The sequence below is a fragment of the Hemitrygon akajei genome, chromosome 3 (assembly GCF_048418815.1).
Source record: "Hemitrygon akajei chromosome 3, sHemAka1.3, whole genome shotgun sequence".
In the NCBI taxonomy this organism is placed as follows: Eukaryota; Metazoa; Chordata; class Chondrichthyes; order Myliobatiformes; family Dasyatidae; genus Hemitrygon; species Hemitrygon akajei.
In genome coordinates this window covers 210,345,767-210,362,504 of record NC_133126.1, presented here as the reverse complement: position 1 = coordinate 210,362,504, position 16,738 = coordinate 210,345,767, and the positions used below count along the sequence as shown (strand labels likewise).

The following is a 16,738-nucleotide window of genomic DNA, read 5'->3' as shown; positions in this document are numbered from 1 at the left end:
TCCCGTACTGTACAGACCGATACAAACATACAGTGCACATACACACCACCACTCTCTCTCATACACACACATACACACAACACACACACACACACACTTCCAGCCCACGCACACACAATGACACACAACACACACACACACACACTTCCAGCCCACGCACACACAATGACACACATACACATTCACACACATGCACAACCACGCACTCCACGCGCCCGCACACACATTTACCACGCACACACACACACACATACACACACGGAGCGGTAGGAGGGACTCGGAGGTAACACGTAGTAAACCGTCCCAGTGTAGGGCGGGACAGCTCCGACAGTTAAATAGCGAGCGTTCGCCTTCCGCTCCTCCCCGCCGGCACCTGCAGCGGCTCCTCCGGCCGGCAATGGACAAGAGTGGTCAGGACAGGGGATCGCAAAAGGTAAGCCGGCGTTTGTCCCGGTGCGGCTGTGATCTACACACTGCACACTGTTCCAAAGTTTCTCGAAGTTTCCTAAAGTTGCCCAGAGTTGCCTTGAGGGGCATAAAGTGTCAGCGCGCGGTTGATGATCCCGTGAGGAGAGGTATATATGGTCTTTGTCGAGGCTGTAGCCCTGGATGTGGGAGCCTGCCCGTTCTCGGCGCTGGGAGACGAGTTGCTATCACCCGGGGCTGCCCGCAGCGGACAAGCTCTGCCCTCCAACCTCCAATGAAGTGCAGGTAACGTGGCAGCTTGAATTGGGCACGGCAAGATCCCACCAAAAGAGAGGCGATGCAGCGATTATGAGCTGGTTGTGACGGGTCAGGATCAGAATCGGGTTAATATCGATTAGGCTGAGGGAAACTGAGGGGCGACCGGTCAGAATCAATGGCAATGAAACCTGTTGATCTGCAGCATCAGTACTACAAATTACAATGAGAGAGAGAGAGAGAGAGAGGAGAGAGAGAGAGAGAGAGAGAGAGAGAGAGAGAGAGAGAGAGAGAGAGAGAGAGAGAGAGAGAGAGAGAGAGAGAGAGAGAGAGAGAGGAGAGAGAGAGAGAGAGAGAGAGAGAGAGAGAGAGAGAGAGAGAGAGAGAGAGAGAGAGAGAGAGAGAGAGAGAGAGGAGAGAGAGAGAGAGAGAGAGAGAGAGAGATTAAAGTAAATGAGTACAGAAAGAGAGGAAAAAATAAAGAAAAACAGTGAGGTGGTGTTCGTGGGTTCAGTGTCCATTCAGAAATCTGATGGCGGAGGGGAAGAAGCTGTTGAGTGTGTGTCTTGAGGTTCGTGTATTTCCGTCCTGATGGTATCAGTGAGAAGAGGGTATGCCCTGGGTGGTGGGGGTCCTTGATGAAGGATGCCGCCTTTTTGAGTCATCACCGTTTGAAGGTGTCCCAGGTGCTGGGGAGGCTGGTGCCCGTGATGGAGCTGGCTAAGCTTACAGCTTTCTACAGCTTTGTCCGATCCTGTGTGGAGGCGGTGATGAAACCAGCGATCCCTGCTATCCTGGGAAGGAATGGCCTTCAATGTATCTTCTCTTCGGTTGCGGGTGGTGGGGGTGGACGGGCAGTTGTCCATTCGGATGAGAGGCTGCGCCCCCGATAGCGAGGCGTTACTTCAGAACAACCCCCGTCACTGGAACGTGCGGCGCTCCCTCAGTAATGCTGGTCCGCTGTGTGGCGCTCCCTCAGTAGATGTGTCGATCTATGGAGTAAAACCCGGAACAGAGGCAAATGTACCGGACATTATCCAGAGCGGTTGTGTGTCATGGAACATTAAAAAGATCCGGCACAGGAATACGCTCTTCACTCCGCAGTAATAATAACGACAAGAATGATTTATTTATAGAGTGTAATATTCCCACGTACGATGTATTTCAAAGATGTTTTAGACCATAACCATCAGACATAGGAGCAGAATTGGGCCATTCGGCCCATCGTGTCTGCCCCGCCATTCCATGCTGGCTGATTTATTATCCCTCGAAAGCATTTTCAACCATCATCCAGAATGTGCCCTCTTCTCACTGTTACCATCAGGAGGGAAGTAAACGAACCTGAAGACACACACTCAATGATTCAGGAACAGTTTCTTCCTCTCCCCCATCTGATTTCTGAATGGACAATGAACCCATGTACACTACCTCACTATAACCATCAGCCCCCCCTTCTGCCTTGTCCCGGTAACCTTTGACACCCTGTCTAATCAAGAACATATCAAAATTAGCCACCCTCCAATCAACAGTAACTGTTCCTGAATCTATAGAACATTGGAAAATGATTACCAATGCGTCCACGATTTCTCGAGCCACCTCTTTAAGTACCCTGGGATGCAGACCATCAGGTCCCGGGGACTTACCAGCCTTCAGACTCAACAGTCTATCCAACACCATTTCTTGCCTAATATAAATTTCCTTCAGTTCATCCTTTACCCTGGTTCCTTTGGCCACTATTACATCTGGGAGATTGTCTGTGTGCTCCCTAGTGAAGACAGATCCAAAGTACCTGTTCAACTCGTCTGCCATTTCCTTGTTACCCATAATAAATTCACCCATTTCTGTCTTCAATGGCCCAATTTTGGTCTTAATTTTTTTTTGCTATTCACATACCTAAAGAAGCTTTTACTATCCTCCTTTATATTCTTGGCTAGTTTACCTTCGTACCTCATTTTTTCTTGGCGTATTGCCTTTTTTGTTATCTTCTGTTGCTCTTTAAAAGCTTCCCAGTCCTCCGGTTTCCCGCTCATCTTTGCTATGTTATACTTCTCTTTTATTTTTATACTGTCCTTTACTTCCCTCGTCAGCCACCGCTGCCCCTTACTCCCCTTAGGATCTTTCTTCCTCTTTGGAATGAACCGATCCTGCACCTTCTGCATTATTCCCTGATATACTTGCCATTGTTGTTCCACTGTCTTCCCTGCTAGGGTATTGTTCCATTGAACTTTGGCCAGCTCCTCCCTCATAGCTCCATAGTTCCCTTTGTTCAACTGTAATACTGACACATCCGATTTTCCCTTCTCCTTCTCAAATTGTAGGTTAAAACATATCATATTATGGTCACTACCTCCTAATGGTTCCTTTACCTCGAGGTCCCTGATCAAATCTGTTTCATTGCACAACACTAAATCTAGAATTGCCTTCTCCCTGGTAGGCTCCAGTACAAGCTGTTCTAAGAATCCATCTCAGAGGCACTCCACAAACTCCCTTTCTTGGGGTCCAGTACCATTCTGATTCTCCCAGTCTACCTGCATGTTGAAATCCCCGATGACAACTGTATCATTACCTTTGCGACATGCCAATTTTAACTCTTCATTCAACTTACACCCTACATCCAGACTGCTGTTTGGGGTCCTGTAGATAACTCCCATTAGGGTCTTTCTACCCTTAGAATTTCTCAGTTCTATCCATACTGACTCTACATCCCCTGATTCTATGTCCCCCCTCACAAGGGACTGAAAATCATTCCTCACCAACGGAGCCACCCCACCCCCTCTGCCAGTCAGTCTGTCCTTTTGATAAGATGTATATCCTTGAATATTCATTTCTGTCCGCTTGAAGCCTTGAATCCAGGCAACATCCTTGTAAACCTCCTCTGCACCCTTTCTATGGCTAAGCTTACAGCTTTCTACAGCTTTGTCCGATCCTGTGTGGAGGCGGTGATGAAACCAGCGATCCCTGCTATCCTGGGAAGGAATGGCCTTCAATGTATCTTCTCTTCGGTTGCGGGTGGTGGGGGTGGACGGGCAGTTGTCCATTCGGATGAGAGGCTGCGCCCCCGATAGCGAGGCGTTACTTCAGAACAACCCCCGTCACTGGAACGTGCGGCGCTCCCTCAGTAATGCTGGTCCGCTGTGTGGCGCTCCCTCAGTAGATGTGTCGATCTATGGAGTAAAACCCGGAACAGAGGCAAATGTACCGGACATTATCCAGAGCGGTTGTGTGTCATGGAACATTAAAAAGATCCGGCACAGGAATACGCTCTTCACTCTGCAGTAATAATAACGACAAGAATGATTTATTTATAGAGTGTAATATTCCCACGTACGATGTATTTCAAAGATGTTTTAGACCATAACCATCAGACATAGGAGCAGAATTGGGCCATTCGGCCCATCGTGTCTGCCCCGCCATTCCATGCTGGCTGATTTATTATCCCTCGAAAGCATTTTCAACGCATCATCCAGAATGTGCCCTCTTCTCACTGTTACCATCAGGAGGGAAGTAAACGAACCTGAAGACACACACTCAATGATTCAGGAACAGTTTCTTCCTCTCCCCCATCTGATTTCTGAATGGACAATGAACCCATGTACACTACCTCACTATAACCATCAACTCCCCCCCTTCTGCCTTGTCCCGGTAACCTTTGACACCCTGTCTAATCAAGAACATATCAAAATTAGCCACCCTCCAATCAACAGTAACTGTTCCTGAATCTATAGAACATTGGAAAATGATTACCAATGCGTCCACGATTTCTAGAGCCACCTCTTTAAGTACCCTGGGATGCAGACCATCAGGTCCCGGGGACTTACCAGCCTTCAGACTCAACAGTCTATCCAACACCATTTCTTGCCTAATATAAATTTCCTTCAGTTCATCCTTTACCCTAGTTCCTTTGGCCACTATTACATCTGGGAGATTGTCTGTGTGCTCCCTAGTGAAGACAGATCCAAAGTACCTGTTCAACTCGTCTGCCATTTCCTTGTTCCCCATAATAAATTCACCCATTTCTGTCTTCAATGGCCCAATTTTGGTCTTAATTTTTTTTTGCTATTCACATACCTAAAGAAGCTTTTACTATCCTCCTTTATATTCTTGGCTAGTTTACCTTCGTACCTCATTTTTTCTTGGCGTATTGCCTTTTTTGTTATCTTCTGTTGCTCTTTAAAAGCTTCCCAGTCCTCCAGTTTCCCGCTCATCTTTGCTATGTTATACTTCTCTTTTATTTTTATACTGCCCTTTACTTCCCTCATCAGCCACAGCTGCCCCTTACTCCCCTTAGGATCTTTCTTCCTCTTTGGAATGAACCAATCCTGCACCTTCTGCATTATTCCCTGATATACTTGCCATTGTTGTTCCACTGTCTTCCCTGCTTGGGTATTGTTCCATTGAACTTTGGCCAGCTCCTCCCTCATAGCTCCATACTTCCCTTTGTTCAACTGTAATACTGACACATCTGATTTTCCCTTCTCCTTCTCAAATTGTAGGTTAAAACATATCATATTATGGTCACTACCTCCTAATGGTTCCTTTACCTCGAGGTCCCTGATCAAATCTGTTTCATTGCACAACACTAAATCTAGAATTGCCTTCTCCCTGGTAGGCTCCAGTACAAGCTGTTCTAAGAATCCATCTCAGAGGCACTCCACAAACTCCCTTTCTTGGGGTCCAGTATCATTCTGATTCTCCCAGTCTACCTGCATGTTGAAATCCCCGATGACAACTGTATCATTACCTTTGCGACATGCCAATTTTAACTCTTCATTCAACTTACACCCTACATCCAGACTGCTGTTTGGGGTCCTGTAGATAACTCCCATTAGGGTCTTTCTACCCTTAGAATTTCTCAGTTCTATCCATACTGACTCTACATCCCCTGATTCTATGTCCCCCCTCGCAAGGGACTGAAAATCATTCCTCACCAACGGAGCCACCCCACCCCCTCTGCCAGTCAGTCTGTCCTTTTCATAAGATGTATATCCTTGAATATTCATTTCTGTCCGCTTGAAGCCTTGAATCCAGGCAACATCCTTGTAAACCTCCTCTGCACCCTTTCTATGGCTTCCACATCCTTCCTGTTGTGAGGCGACCAGAACTGAGCGCAGTACTCCAAGTGGGGTCTGACCAGGGTCCTATATAGCTGTGACATTACCTCTTGGCTCCTAAATTCAATTCCATGATCGATGAAGGCCAATGCACCATAAGCCTACCTAACCACAAAGTCAACCTGCGCAACTGTTTTGAGCATCCTATGGACTTGGACCCCAAGATCCCTCTGATCCTCCACACTGCCAAGGGTCTTACCTTTAATACTATACTCTGCATCATATTTGACCTACCAAAGTGAACCACTTCATGCTTATCTGGGTTGAACATCTGCCACTTCTCAGCCCAGTTTTGCATTCTATCAATGTCCCGCTGTAACCTCTGACAGCCCTCCACACTATCCACAACACTCCCAACCTTTGTGTCATCAGCAAACTTACTAACCCATCCCTCCACTTCCTCATCCAGCTCATTTATAAAAATCACTAAGCGTAAGGATCCCAGAACAGATCCCTGAGGCACACGACTGGTCACCGACCTCCATGCAGAAAATGACCTGTCTACAACCACTCTTTGCCTTCTGTGGGCAATCCAGTTCTGGATCCACAAAGCAATGTCCCCTTGGATCCCATGCCTCCCTACTTTCTCAATAAGCCTTGCATGGGGTACTTTATCAAATGCCTTGCTGAAATCCATATACACTACATCTACTGCTCTTCCTTCATCAATGTGTTTAGACACATCCTCAAAAAATTCAGTCAGGCTCTTAAGGCACGACCTTCCCTTGACAAAGCCATTCTGACTATTCTTAATCATATTATACGTCTTGAAATGTTAGAACCATAGAACATTACAGCACAGAAACAGGCCCTTTGGCCCTTCTTGGCTGTGCCGAACCATTTTTCTGCCTAGTCCCACTGACCTGCACCTGGGCCATATCCCTCCAAACCCCTCTCATCCATATACCTGTCCAAGTTTTTCTTAAATGTTAAAAGTGAGCCCGCATTTACCACTTCATCTGGCAGCTCATTCCACACTCCCACCACTCTTTGTGTAAAGAAGACCCCCCAATGTTCCCTTTAAACTTCCCCCTTCACCCTTAACCCATGACCTCTGGTTTTTTTCTCCCCTAGTCTCAGTGGAAAAAGCCTGCTTGCATTCACTCTATCTATACCCTTCATAATTTTATACACCTCTATCAAATCTCCCATCATTCTTCTACGCTCCAGGGAATAAAGTCCTAACCTATTCAACCTTTCTCTGTAACTCAGTTTCTCAAGACCCGGCGACATCCTTGTAAACCTTCTCTGCACTCTTTCAACCTTATTAATGTCCTTCCTGTAATTAGGTGACCAAAACTGCACACAATACTCCAAATTCGGTCTCACCAATGTCTTATACAACCTCACCATTACATTCCAACTCTCATACTCAATACTTTGATTTATAAAGGCCAATGTACCAAAAGCTTTCTTTACAACCCTATCTACTTGTGATGCCACTTTTAGGGAATTATGTACCTGTACTCCCAGATCCCTCTGTTCTACTGCACTCCTCAGTGTCCTACCATTTACCTTGTATGTTCTAACTTGGTTTGACCTTCCGAAGTGCAATACCTCACACTTGTCCGCATTAAACTCCGTCTGCCATTTTTCAGCCCATTCCTCCAACTGGTCCAAATCCCTCTGCAAGCTTTGAAAACCTTCCTCACTGTCCACTACACCTCCAATCTTTGTATCATCAGCAAATTTGCTAATCCAATTTGCCACATTATCATCCAGATCATTGATATAGATGACAAATAACAATGGAATCAGCACTGATCCCTATGGCACACCACTAGTCACAGGCCTCCACTCAGAGTAGCAATCCTCCACTACCACTCTCTGGCTTCTTCCATTGACAATAGGCAATAGACAATAGATGCAGAAGTAGACCATTCAGCCCTTCGAGCCTGCACCGCCATTTTGAGATAATGGCTGATCATCTACTATCAATACCCGGTTCCTGCCTTGTCCCCATATCCCTTGATTCCCCTATCCATAAGATACCTATCTAGCTCCTTCTTGAAAGCATCCAGAGAACATTGAGCCAATGTCTAATCCAATTTACTACCTCTCCATGTATACCTAGCAACTGAATCTTCCTAACTAACCTCCTATGCAGGACCTTGTTGAAGGCCTTACTGAAGTCCATGTAGACAACATCCACTGCCTTCCCTTCATCCACTTTCCTGGTAACCTCCTCGAAAAACTCTTAATAGATTGGTTAAACATGACCTACCACGCACAAAGCCATGTTGACTCTCCCTAATAAGTCCCTCTCTATCCAAATTCTTGTAGATCCTATCTCTTAGTACTCCTTCCAATAATTTACCTACTACTGATGTCAAATTTACCGGCCTATAATTTCCCGGATTACTTTTAGAGCCTTATTCATAAATCCTGCCTCTCAGGATCCTCTCCATCAATTTACCAACCACTGAGGTAAGACTCACTGGTTTATAATTTCCTGGGCTATCTCTACTCCCTTTCTTGAATAAGGGAACAACATCCGCAACCCTCCAATGCTCCGGAACCTCTCTCGTCCCCATTGATGATGCAAAGATCATCGCCAGAAGCTCAGCAGTCTCCTCCGTCGCCTTCCACAGTAACCTGGGGTACATCTCGGTACTGTCTGCCGAAGGGTCTCGGCCCGAAACGGTGGCTTTTTACCTTTTTCCCCCATAGATGCTGCCTAGCCTGCTGAGGTATTCCAGCATTTAGCGTTGTGTAGCAGCTGAGAAGCTGCAGGTCAGAAACTTGAGAGATGACGTGTAGACCTGGTGGTGACAGACGCGTCTCCCTGAAGGCAATCTGCTAAGGAGGGTGGGGTCCGCAATAATTTTCCCAGCTCTTTTCTTCGCTCTGGCGACGAACTGGTTTTTTAATGCCCGTAGCTGACAACCAATGATCTTGTCCGCTGAGTGAACGGTTCGCTGCAACCTGGGCTTGGAGAGGGAGGCGGCGGGAAACCAAACGGTTAGCTCCGTAGCGACTGGAAGATTATTTATATTTAAGAGACCGGCGGGAGAAGATATGAGAGCACGAACAGGATAATAAACCGAAAACGATTCTGTAATCACAAACAAGAGAAAATCTGCAGATGCTGGAAATTGCTGGAATCTGTAATCACTCCGCTGCCAGAACACTGAGAGGGTAAAAACATCGAATAGACACCACAGTGCGGTCCAGCACCCTCGGCCCACAATGTGCTGCCAAACCAATTAAGTTAGTAATCAAGTGACCAAAACTAATCCCCTCTGCCTACACAATGTCCATATCCTTCCCTTTTCCTCACATTCCTGAGCCTATCTAAACACCTCTAATGTATCTGTCTTTACCACCACCCCAGGCAGCCATTCCAGACACCCACCACTCTCCGTGTAACAAAATGTACCCCTCACATCCTTTGAAATTACCTCCTTTCACCTTAAATGCATCCCCTCTGGTATTAGACATGCTCACCCTGGCAAAAAGACTGTCTATCTATGCCTCTCATAATCTTATAAACCTCGATCTGATCTCCCCTCAGCCTCCTCCACTCCAGAGAAAACAACCCAAGTTTGTCCACCCTCGCATGACAGCACATGCCCTCTTACCCAGGCAGCATCCTGGTGAACCTCTCCTGTACCTCTTCAACACCTCGACTTGCTTACTTACTGCCCATTATGCAGCTGGCGTTTTGGGCAGCAATGAAGATCCTCCATCTCTCTCTGTCCTTGACCAGCCTCTCTAGGATTCCTCATGGCTGTGTCCACTACAGTCTTGTTTGACCTGCTTGGCATGGTGACCCTACCAAACGCCAAAGCATAAAGCCAGCAGACTGTAGATCTCTGGGTCATTGAGGCATGCAAGTCTTCAAACCAAATACGATAAGGTTGTGGTCCTTGATACCCTTGCTATATTGGGGCAACTAGAACTGTATGCGATAAAGACAAACCCAGGGCTGTGCAGGAGAGTTTTATAAAGCTGCAGCAAAGCAAGCAAGAGAACTTTAAAATCAGTTTTAAAGATACAGGAATCTTTGTGCAGAGTGATGAAGCATTGTGCTGGGCTAATTCAAATACTCCAAGATCAATTTAACCCTTGCTTCCTGCACAGCCCTCCAATTTTCTATCATCCATGCGCCTGTTTAAGAGTCTCTGAAATACATCGAACACAAGAACATACAGCACAGGGACAGGCCCTTCGTCCCACAAAGTTGTGCTGAACTAATTAAATTAGTGATCAAATGGCCAACTAAACTAATCTCTCTGCCTACACAATGTCCATATCCCTCCACTTGCCTCACCATCATCTGCCTTTCTAAACATCTGCTAAGCGTCTCTCATGTTTCCGCCTCCACTGCTGTGTGGTGAGGTATGTTGAGCTCGTGTTAGAGGTGAGGGTTTGGGAGGGCTGTGTGCAGAGTAGGAGCCCTGCCGAAGGGTCTCGACCCGAAATGTCGACTGTACTCTTTTCCACAAGCGCTGTCTGGCCTGCTGAGTTCCTCCAGCATTTTGTGTGTGTTGCTCGGAGTATTGCAGTGTTGTGCTGGGCTAATTAACCTAATCCCCGTTCCTTCTCTTTGCATGCTATTCGCATCCCTCCAGTCTCTGCACATTCATGCACCTATCCAAGAATCTCTTAAATGCCTCTATTACATCTGCCTTCGCCACCACCGCAGGCGGCGCATTCCAGGCACCCACCACGCTCTGTGTTTAAAAAATACAACACACAAGATGCTGGAGGAACTCAGCAGGTCAGGTAGCATCGATGCAGTCAATGCCTCAGCCCGTAAGATGACTGTTCATTTCCCTCCATAGAAACATTGGGCGTGTTGCTCAAAGTTTTCAGCACAGCAGAATCTCTTGTGTTTGTGTAAAAAATCCTTTGAATTTATCCCCTCTTATTAAATGAATACCCCTCTCAGTAAATACCCCTTTCATCATTAAAGGAATGCCCTGTAGTATTAGACATTTTGGCCCTGGTGGGACAAAGGATATGGACTGTGTGCCTGTCTAATCTGATAAACTTCCATCGGGAGTCCGCTCAGTCTCCGGCACTCCAGAGAAAAACATCCTGAGTGTGTGGAAAATTCCCTTGTGTCCAAATGACTCGCTCCACCTCCATTAGTCCGCTTGACAGCATTTCAGGCATAAAAGTGCCTCAGAAACGCACACACAAAATCCTGGAGGAACTCAGCAGGTCAGGCAGCATCTATGGAGATGAATAACCAGTTGACGTTTCGTGTAGAGACCCTTCATCAGGACAGCTGTGCTCATAAAATGCTCCAGATTTCTTTGTGAGAGCTGCTAGGACACGGGTTTGAGTCGAGTCAGTGCTGAGATCAATCACATAACCTAGATTACTGAAATTTATTTATTCCAAGGCAATCTATCGACAACCTTCAACTCAATCAGAATGCCACTGCTAGACTTTTAACTCAGACCAGAATGATGAAACATATCACTCCCAGTACCTCTTTACGGCCTGAGACCAGAGTACACACAGAATCGTTTTTGTTTTATAATCCTGTTCGAGATCTCAGCACTTCTTCCGATGGTCCCTTACGTTAAAGCAATAATCGCTCAAGATATAATTGGTGGGCCAGCTTCTTTGAAGGATGCTCAGTGTGTGATTATTCACAGGATGTATACTAAACAGCGTCAGCATTTACAGAGGTTCTGGGGAGTGAGTCAGTATTTACAGGGGGTCTTGGTGAGTGTGTCTGTACTTACAGGGTATGTCAGGGTTTGTGTTGGTATTTACAGGGGCTCCAGTGAGTGTGTGTGGGTATTTATTGGGTTCCCGGGGTTTGTGTCAGTGTTTTCAGGGTGTCAATATTTACAGGGATTCCCAATGAGATTGTTGGGAGGTCCCGGGCTGTGTATCAGTATTTACAGGGGTACTGAGGATGTGGGTTAATAGTTACAGGGGTGTCTGGGGAGCGTGTAGATATTTACAGGGGATCCCGGGGGAGGGGTTGTCAGTATTTCCAGGGGCTCCCAGATTTATTTATTTTTGAGTTAGAACAGGACCTTCCAGCCCATCCTCCACGCTACCCAATTACACCCATTTCACCAATTAACCTACTATCCTGCTTTGGGAGGAAACTGGAGCACTTGGAGGAAACACACTGTTAGATAATACTGAGAATATGAATTGTAGAGTCCTTGAAAGGGAGTGTGTAGGGTTGTGGTATCAGTTCAGTGTGAGTTGAGTGAAGTTCTCCACGATGGTTCAGGATCCTGATGATTGAGGGGTAATAACTGTTCCTGACCCTGGTGGTGTGGGACCTGATGGTTGAGGGGTAATAACATTTTCTGAACCTGGTGGTATGGGAGCTGATGGTTGAGAGGTAATAACTGTTCCTGACCCTGGTGGCGTGGGACCTGATGGTTGAAGGGTAATAACTGTTCCTGAACCTGGTGGTGTGGGACCTGATGGTTGAGGGGTAATAACTGTTCCTGAACCTGGTGGTGTGGGACCTGATGGTTGAGGGGTAATAACTGTTCCTGAACCTGGTGGTGTGGGACCTGTTGGTTGAGGGGTAATAACTGTTCCTGAACCTGGTGGGGTGGGACCTGATGGTTGAAGGGTAATAACTGTTCCTGAACCTGGTGGTGTGGGACCTGATGATTGAGGGGTATTAACTGTTCCTGACCCTGGTGGTGTGGCACCTGATGGTTGAGGGGTAATAACTGTTCATGAACCTGGTGGTGCGGGACCTGATGGCTGAGGGGTAATAACTGTTCCTGAACCTGGTGGTGTGGGACCTGATGGTTGAGAGGTAATAACTGTTCCTGACCCTGGTGGTGTGGGAGCTGATGGTTGAGGGGTAATAACTGTTCCTGAACCTGGTGGTGTGGGACCTGATGGTTGAGAGGTAATAACTGTTCCTGACCCTGGTGGTGTGGGAGCTGATGGTTGAGGGGTAATAACTGTTCCTGAACCTGGTGGTGTGGGACCTGATGGTTGAGGGGTAATAACTGTCCCTGAACCTGGTGGTGTGGGACCTGATGATTGAGGGGTGATAACTGTCCCTGAACCTGGTGGTGTGGGTCCTGATGGTTGAGGGGTAATAACTGTTCCTGAACCTGGTGGTGTGGGAGCTGATGGTTCTGTATTTCCTGCTCAGAAGTAGTAATGAGAAGAGAGCATGACCTGGATGGTGTGGATCCTTAGCAATGGATATGGCTTTCTTTTGGCGGCTCTCCGTGTAGATGTGCTCAGTTACGAGGAAGCCGACTGTGATGGACCGGGCTGTATCCAAAACTTTTCTGTAGGTCTTTCCATTCCTGGACATTGGTGCTTCCATACCAGGCCATGAGGTAACCAGTCAGGAATACTCTCCACTGTGTGTCTGTAGAAGTTTGTCACAGTTTTAGGTGACATGTCCAATCTATGCAAACTTTTAAGTTCCTCCACAACAACTGAGTAATTTTGGTATATCTAAGTATATAAATAAATTTCAAATCTTTAGAAATTACTGGAAGTTAGAAAAATCGATGGTCATGCCATCACGTTAGAAGCTACTCAGACAGAATATGAGGTGTTGCTCCTCCAACCTGAGTTTGGCCTCATCATGGCAGTAGAGGAGACCATGGGCTGGAATGGAAACTGGGAAATCAAACAGAATTGGATAACAACCAGGAGATCCTGTCTTTCGTGGTGGGCAGAGTGAAGGTGCTCACCAAATCACTCCCCCAATCTACCGTACATCAGGTCGCACCGATGGAGAGGAGCACCGCATGCAATAGGTGACCCTGATAAGGCCAGCTCACCTGGAAGGAATGGTTGGGACCCTGGTTGGTGGTGAAGGAGGAGGCGAACGGGCAGGTGTAGCACTTGTCACGGCTGCAGGGATATCACTGGGGAGGGATGAGAGGACAAGAGAGTCATGTGGAGAGCAAGCTCTATGCTCCTTCTGTAATTGGAGGATTGGGTTGTCTAAAATCTCCAAGTTTCCTGCTCAGCCTGATTTGAAGGTGTGATGTGAGGCGATATTATGTTACAAAAGTATTTGTGAAACTTCTGGAATGTGTCAATAATCCCTGATAATTGCTCATATCCAAACACACAGGGGAATTGTCTTGAGTCTGGTTGCCTCATTCCGGTGAAGCTTTAGCGAGGGTGCAGAGGAGATTTACCAGGATGCTGCCTGGATTAGAGAGGGTGCAGAGGAGATTCACCGGGATGCTGCCTGGATTAGAGAGGCTGCAGAGGAGATTTACCAGGATGCTGCCTGGATTAGAGAGGGTGCAGAGGAGATTCACCGGGATGCTGCCTGGATTAGAGAGGCTGCAGAGGAGATTTACTGGGATGCTGCCTGGATTAGAGAGGGTGCAGAGGAGATTCACCAGGATGCTGCCTGGATTAGAGAGGGTGCAGAGGAGATTGACCAGGATGCTGCCTGGATTAGAGAGGGTGCAGAGGAGATTCACCGGGATGCTGCCTGGATTAGAGAGGGTGCAGAGGAGATTCACCAGGATGCTGCCTGGATTAGAGAGGGTGCAGAGGAGATTCACCGGGATGCTGCCTGGATTAGAGAGGGTGCAGAGGAGATTCACTGGGATGCTGCCTGGATTAGAGAGGGTGCAGAGGAGATTCACTGGGATGCTGCCTAGATTAGAGAGGGTGCAGAGGAGATTCACTGGGATGCTGCCTGGATTAGAGAGGGTGCCGAGGAGATTCACCGGGATGCTGCCTGGATTAGAGAGGGTGCCGAGGAGATTCACCAGGATGCTGCCTGGATTAGAGAGGGTGCAGAGGAGATTCACCGGGATGCTGCCTGGATTAGAGAGGCTGCAGAGGAGATTTACTGGGATGCTGCCTGGATTAGAGAGGGTGCAGAGGAGATTCACCAGGATGCTGCCTGGATTAGAGAGGGTGCAGAGGAGATTGACCAGGATGCTGCCTGGATTAGAGAGGGTGCAGAGGAGATTCACCGGGATGCTGCCTGGATTAGAGAGGGTGCAGAGGAGATTCACCAGGATGCTGCCTGGATTAGAGAGGGTGCAGAGGAGATTCACCGGGATGCTGCCTGGATTAGAGAGGGTGCAGAGGAGATTCACTGGGATGCTGCCTGGATTAGAGAGGGTGCAGAGGAGATTCACTGGGATGCTGCCTAGATTAGAGAGGGTGCAGAGGAGATTCACTGGGATGCTGCCTGGATTAGAGAGGGTGCAGAGGAGATTCACCGGGATGCTGTCTGGATTAGAGAGGGTGCCGAGGAGATTCACCAGGATGCTGCCTGGATTAGAGAGGGTGCAGAGGAGATTTACCAGGATGCTGCCTGGATTAGAGAGGGTGCAGAGGAGATTCACCAGGATGCTGCCTGGATTAGAGAGGGTGCAGAGGAGATTGACCAGGATGCTGCCTGGATTAGAGAGGGTGCAGAGGAGATTCACCGGGATGCTGCCTGGATTAGAGAGGGTGCAGAGGAGATTCACCGGGATGCTGCCTGGATTAGAGAGGGTGCAGAGGAGATTCACCAGGATGCTGCCTGGGTGAGAGAGGGTGCAGAGGAGATTTACTGGGATGCTGCCTGGATTAGAGAGGGTGTAGAGGAGATTTACTAGGATGCTGCCTGGATTAGAGAGGGTGTAGAGGAGATTTACCAGGATGCTGCCTGGATTAGAGAGGGTGCAGAGGAGATTCACCAGGATGCTGCCTGGGTGAGAGAGGGTGCAGAGGAGATTTACTGGGTTGCTGCCTGGATTAGAGAGCATGGCTCATGAGGATAGGTTGAGCGACCTTAGGGCTCTTCCGTTCGGAGTGAAGGAGGATGAAAGGTGGCTTGATAATAAGAGGCATAATAGAGTGGGCAGGGCCCCGGCCCTAAACGTTGAATCCCTATTCCCCTTCATCAATGCTGCCTGACCTGCTGAGTTCCTCCAGCATTTTGTGTCTGCTGCTGACAGCCAAAGTGAAGGTGACTAATGAGAGAGGGCATCGTTTCAGTGTGAATGGAGGGAAGTACGTGGGAGTGGGGGATGTCAGAGGCATGTCTTTCACACAGAGCCGTGGGTGCTCGCGGAAACAGAATCACGTTTATTATCACCGGCATGTGTTGTGCAGCAGCAGTTCAATCTGAATCACGATAATACAGAAAGAACATTTAAAAAATAAATTACAGTAACTGTATATGTACTGTATATTAAATAGGTTAGAAATAGTGCTAAAACAGAAATAATACATTTTTAAAAAAAATGAGGCAGTTTTCACGGGGTCAATGTCCATTTAGGAATTGGATGGCAGAGGGGAAGAAGCTGTTCCTGAATCGCTGAGTGAGTGCCTTCAGGCCTCTGTACCTCCTCCCTGATGGTAACAGTTAAGAGTGCTGACTTGCTAGAGATGTATCAGATGATAAGAGGCAAAGATCGAGTGGATAGCCTGAGACTTTTTCCCAGGCTGGACATGGCTAATATGAAGGGTCAACTCTGGCATGTGTACTCTCCTCCATTATATACTCTCCTTTCCTCCTCCCCGTGTTCATCTCCATCCTCCTGTCCTTTCTTCCTTTCTGCCCTCATTCCCACCCACTCTGATCAGTGTGCGCCTGCTGGGGCTGAATCCCTCCAGAGCCCAGGGACAAGCTGGGTTTCTGGGCTCGAGGTCAGTTGGCGTGTCTAGATGGTGGATCCCCAGGGACAGGAGTCAGGATAACAGGCACTGAGGTCGAAGGCCTGTGATCCCCAGGGTTCATGACCAAGGTTGGTGGGGCACGAGGACAAAGACCAGTGGGGGTTTGGGGTGTCAGGAAGGGATTTGTTTTGCCTTTGTTGCATCTGTCTTGTTCAATGTTGGCTCAGAGTTGTCCTGCTGAACAATGTGGGCAAGGCTATGTTGGCACCGGAAGCATGACAACTCTTGTGGGCTGCCCCCAGCACATCCGCAGATTGTGTTGGTTGTTAGCACAAACAACCCATTACGTACTCACACACAGAATGTTGGAGGTGGTGTATGGTGACATTAAGAAT

The 16,738-nt window shown here is 47.7% G+C and overlaps 1 protein-coding gene across 1 annotated transcript in view; it reads left to right on the top strand.

Moving 5' to 3' along the window:
- Nucleotides 1–339: 339 nt before the first annotated feature.
- Nucleotides 340–16,738, top strand: part of slc2a2 (solute carrier family 2 member 2) — a 100,751-nt gene continuing 84,352 nt past the window's right edge. The window contains exon 1 of the mRNA XM_073041793.1: nt 340–433. Coding sequence (XP_072897894.1) covers nt 398–433 — 36 coding nt within the window. The 5' untranslated portion in view covers nt 340–397. The remainder of the gene's footprint in view (nt 434–16,738) is intronic.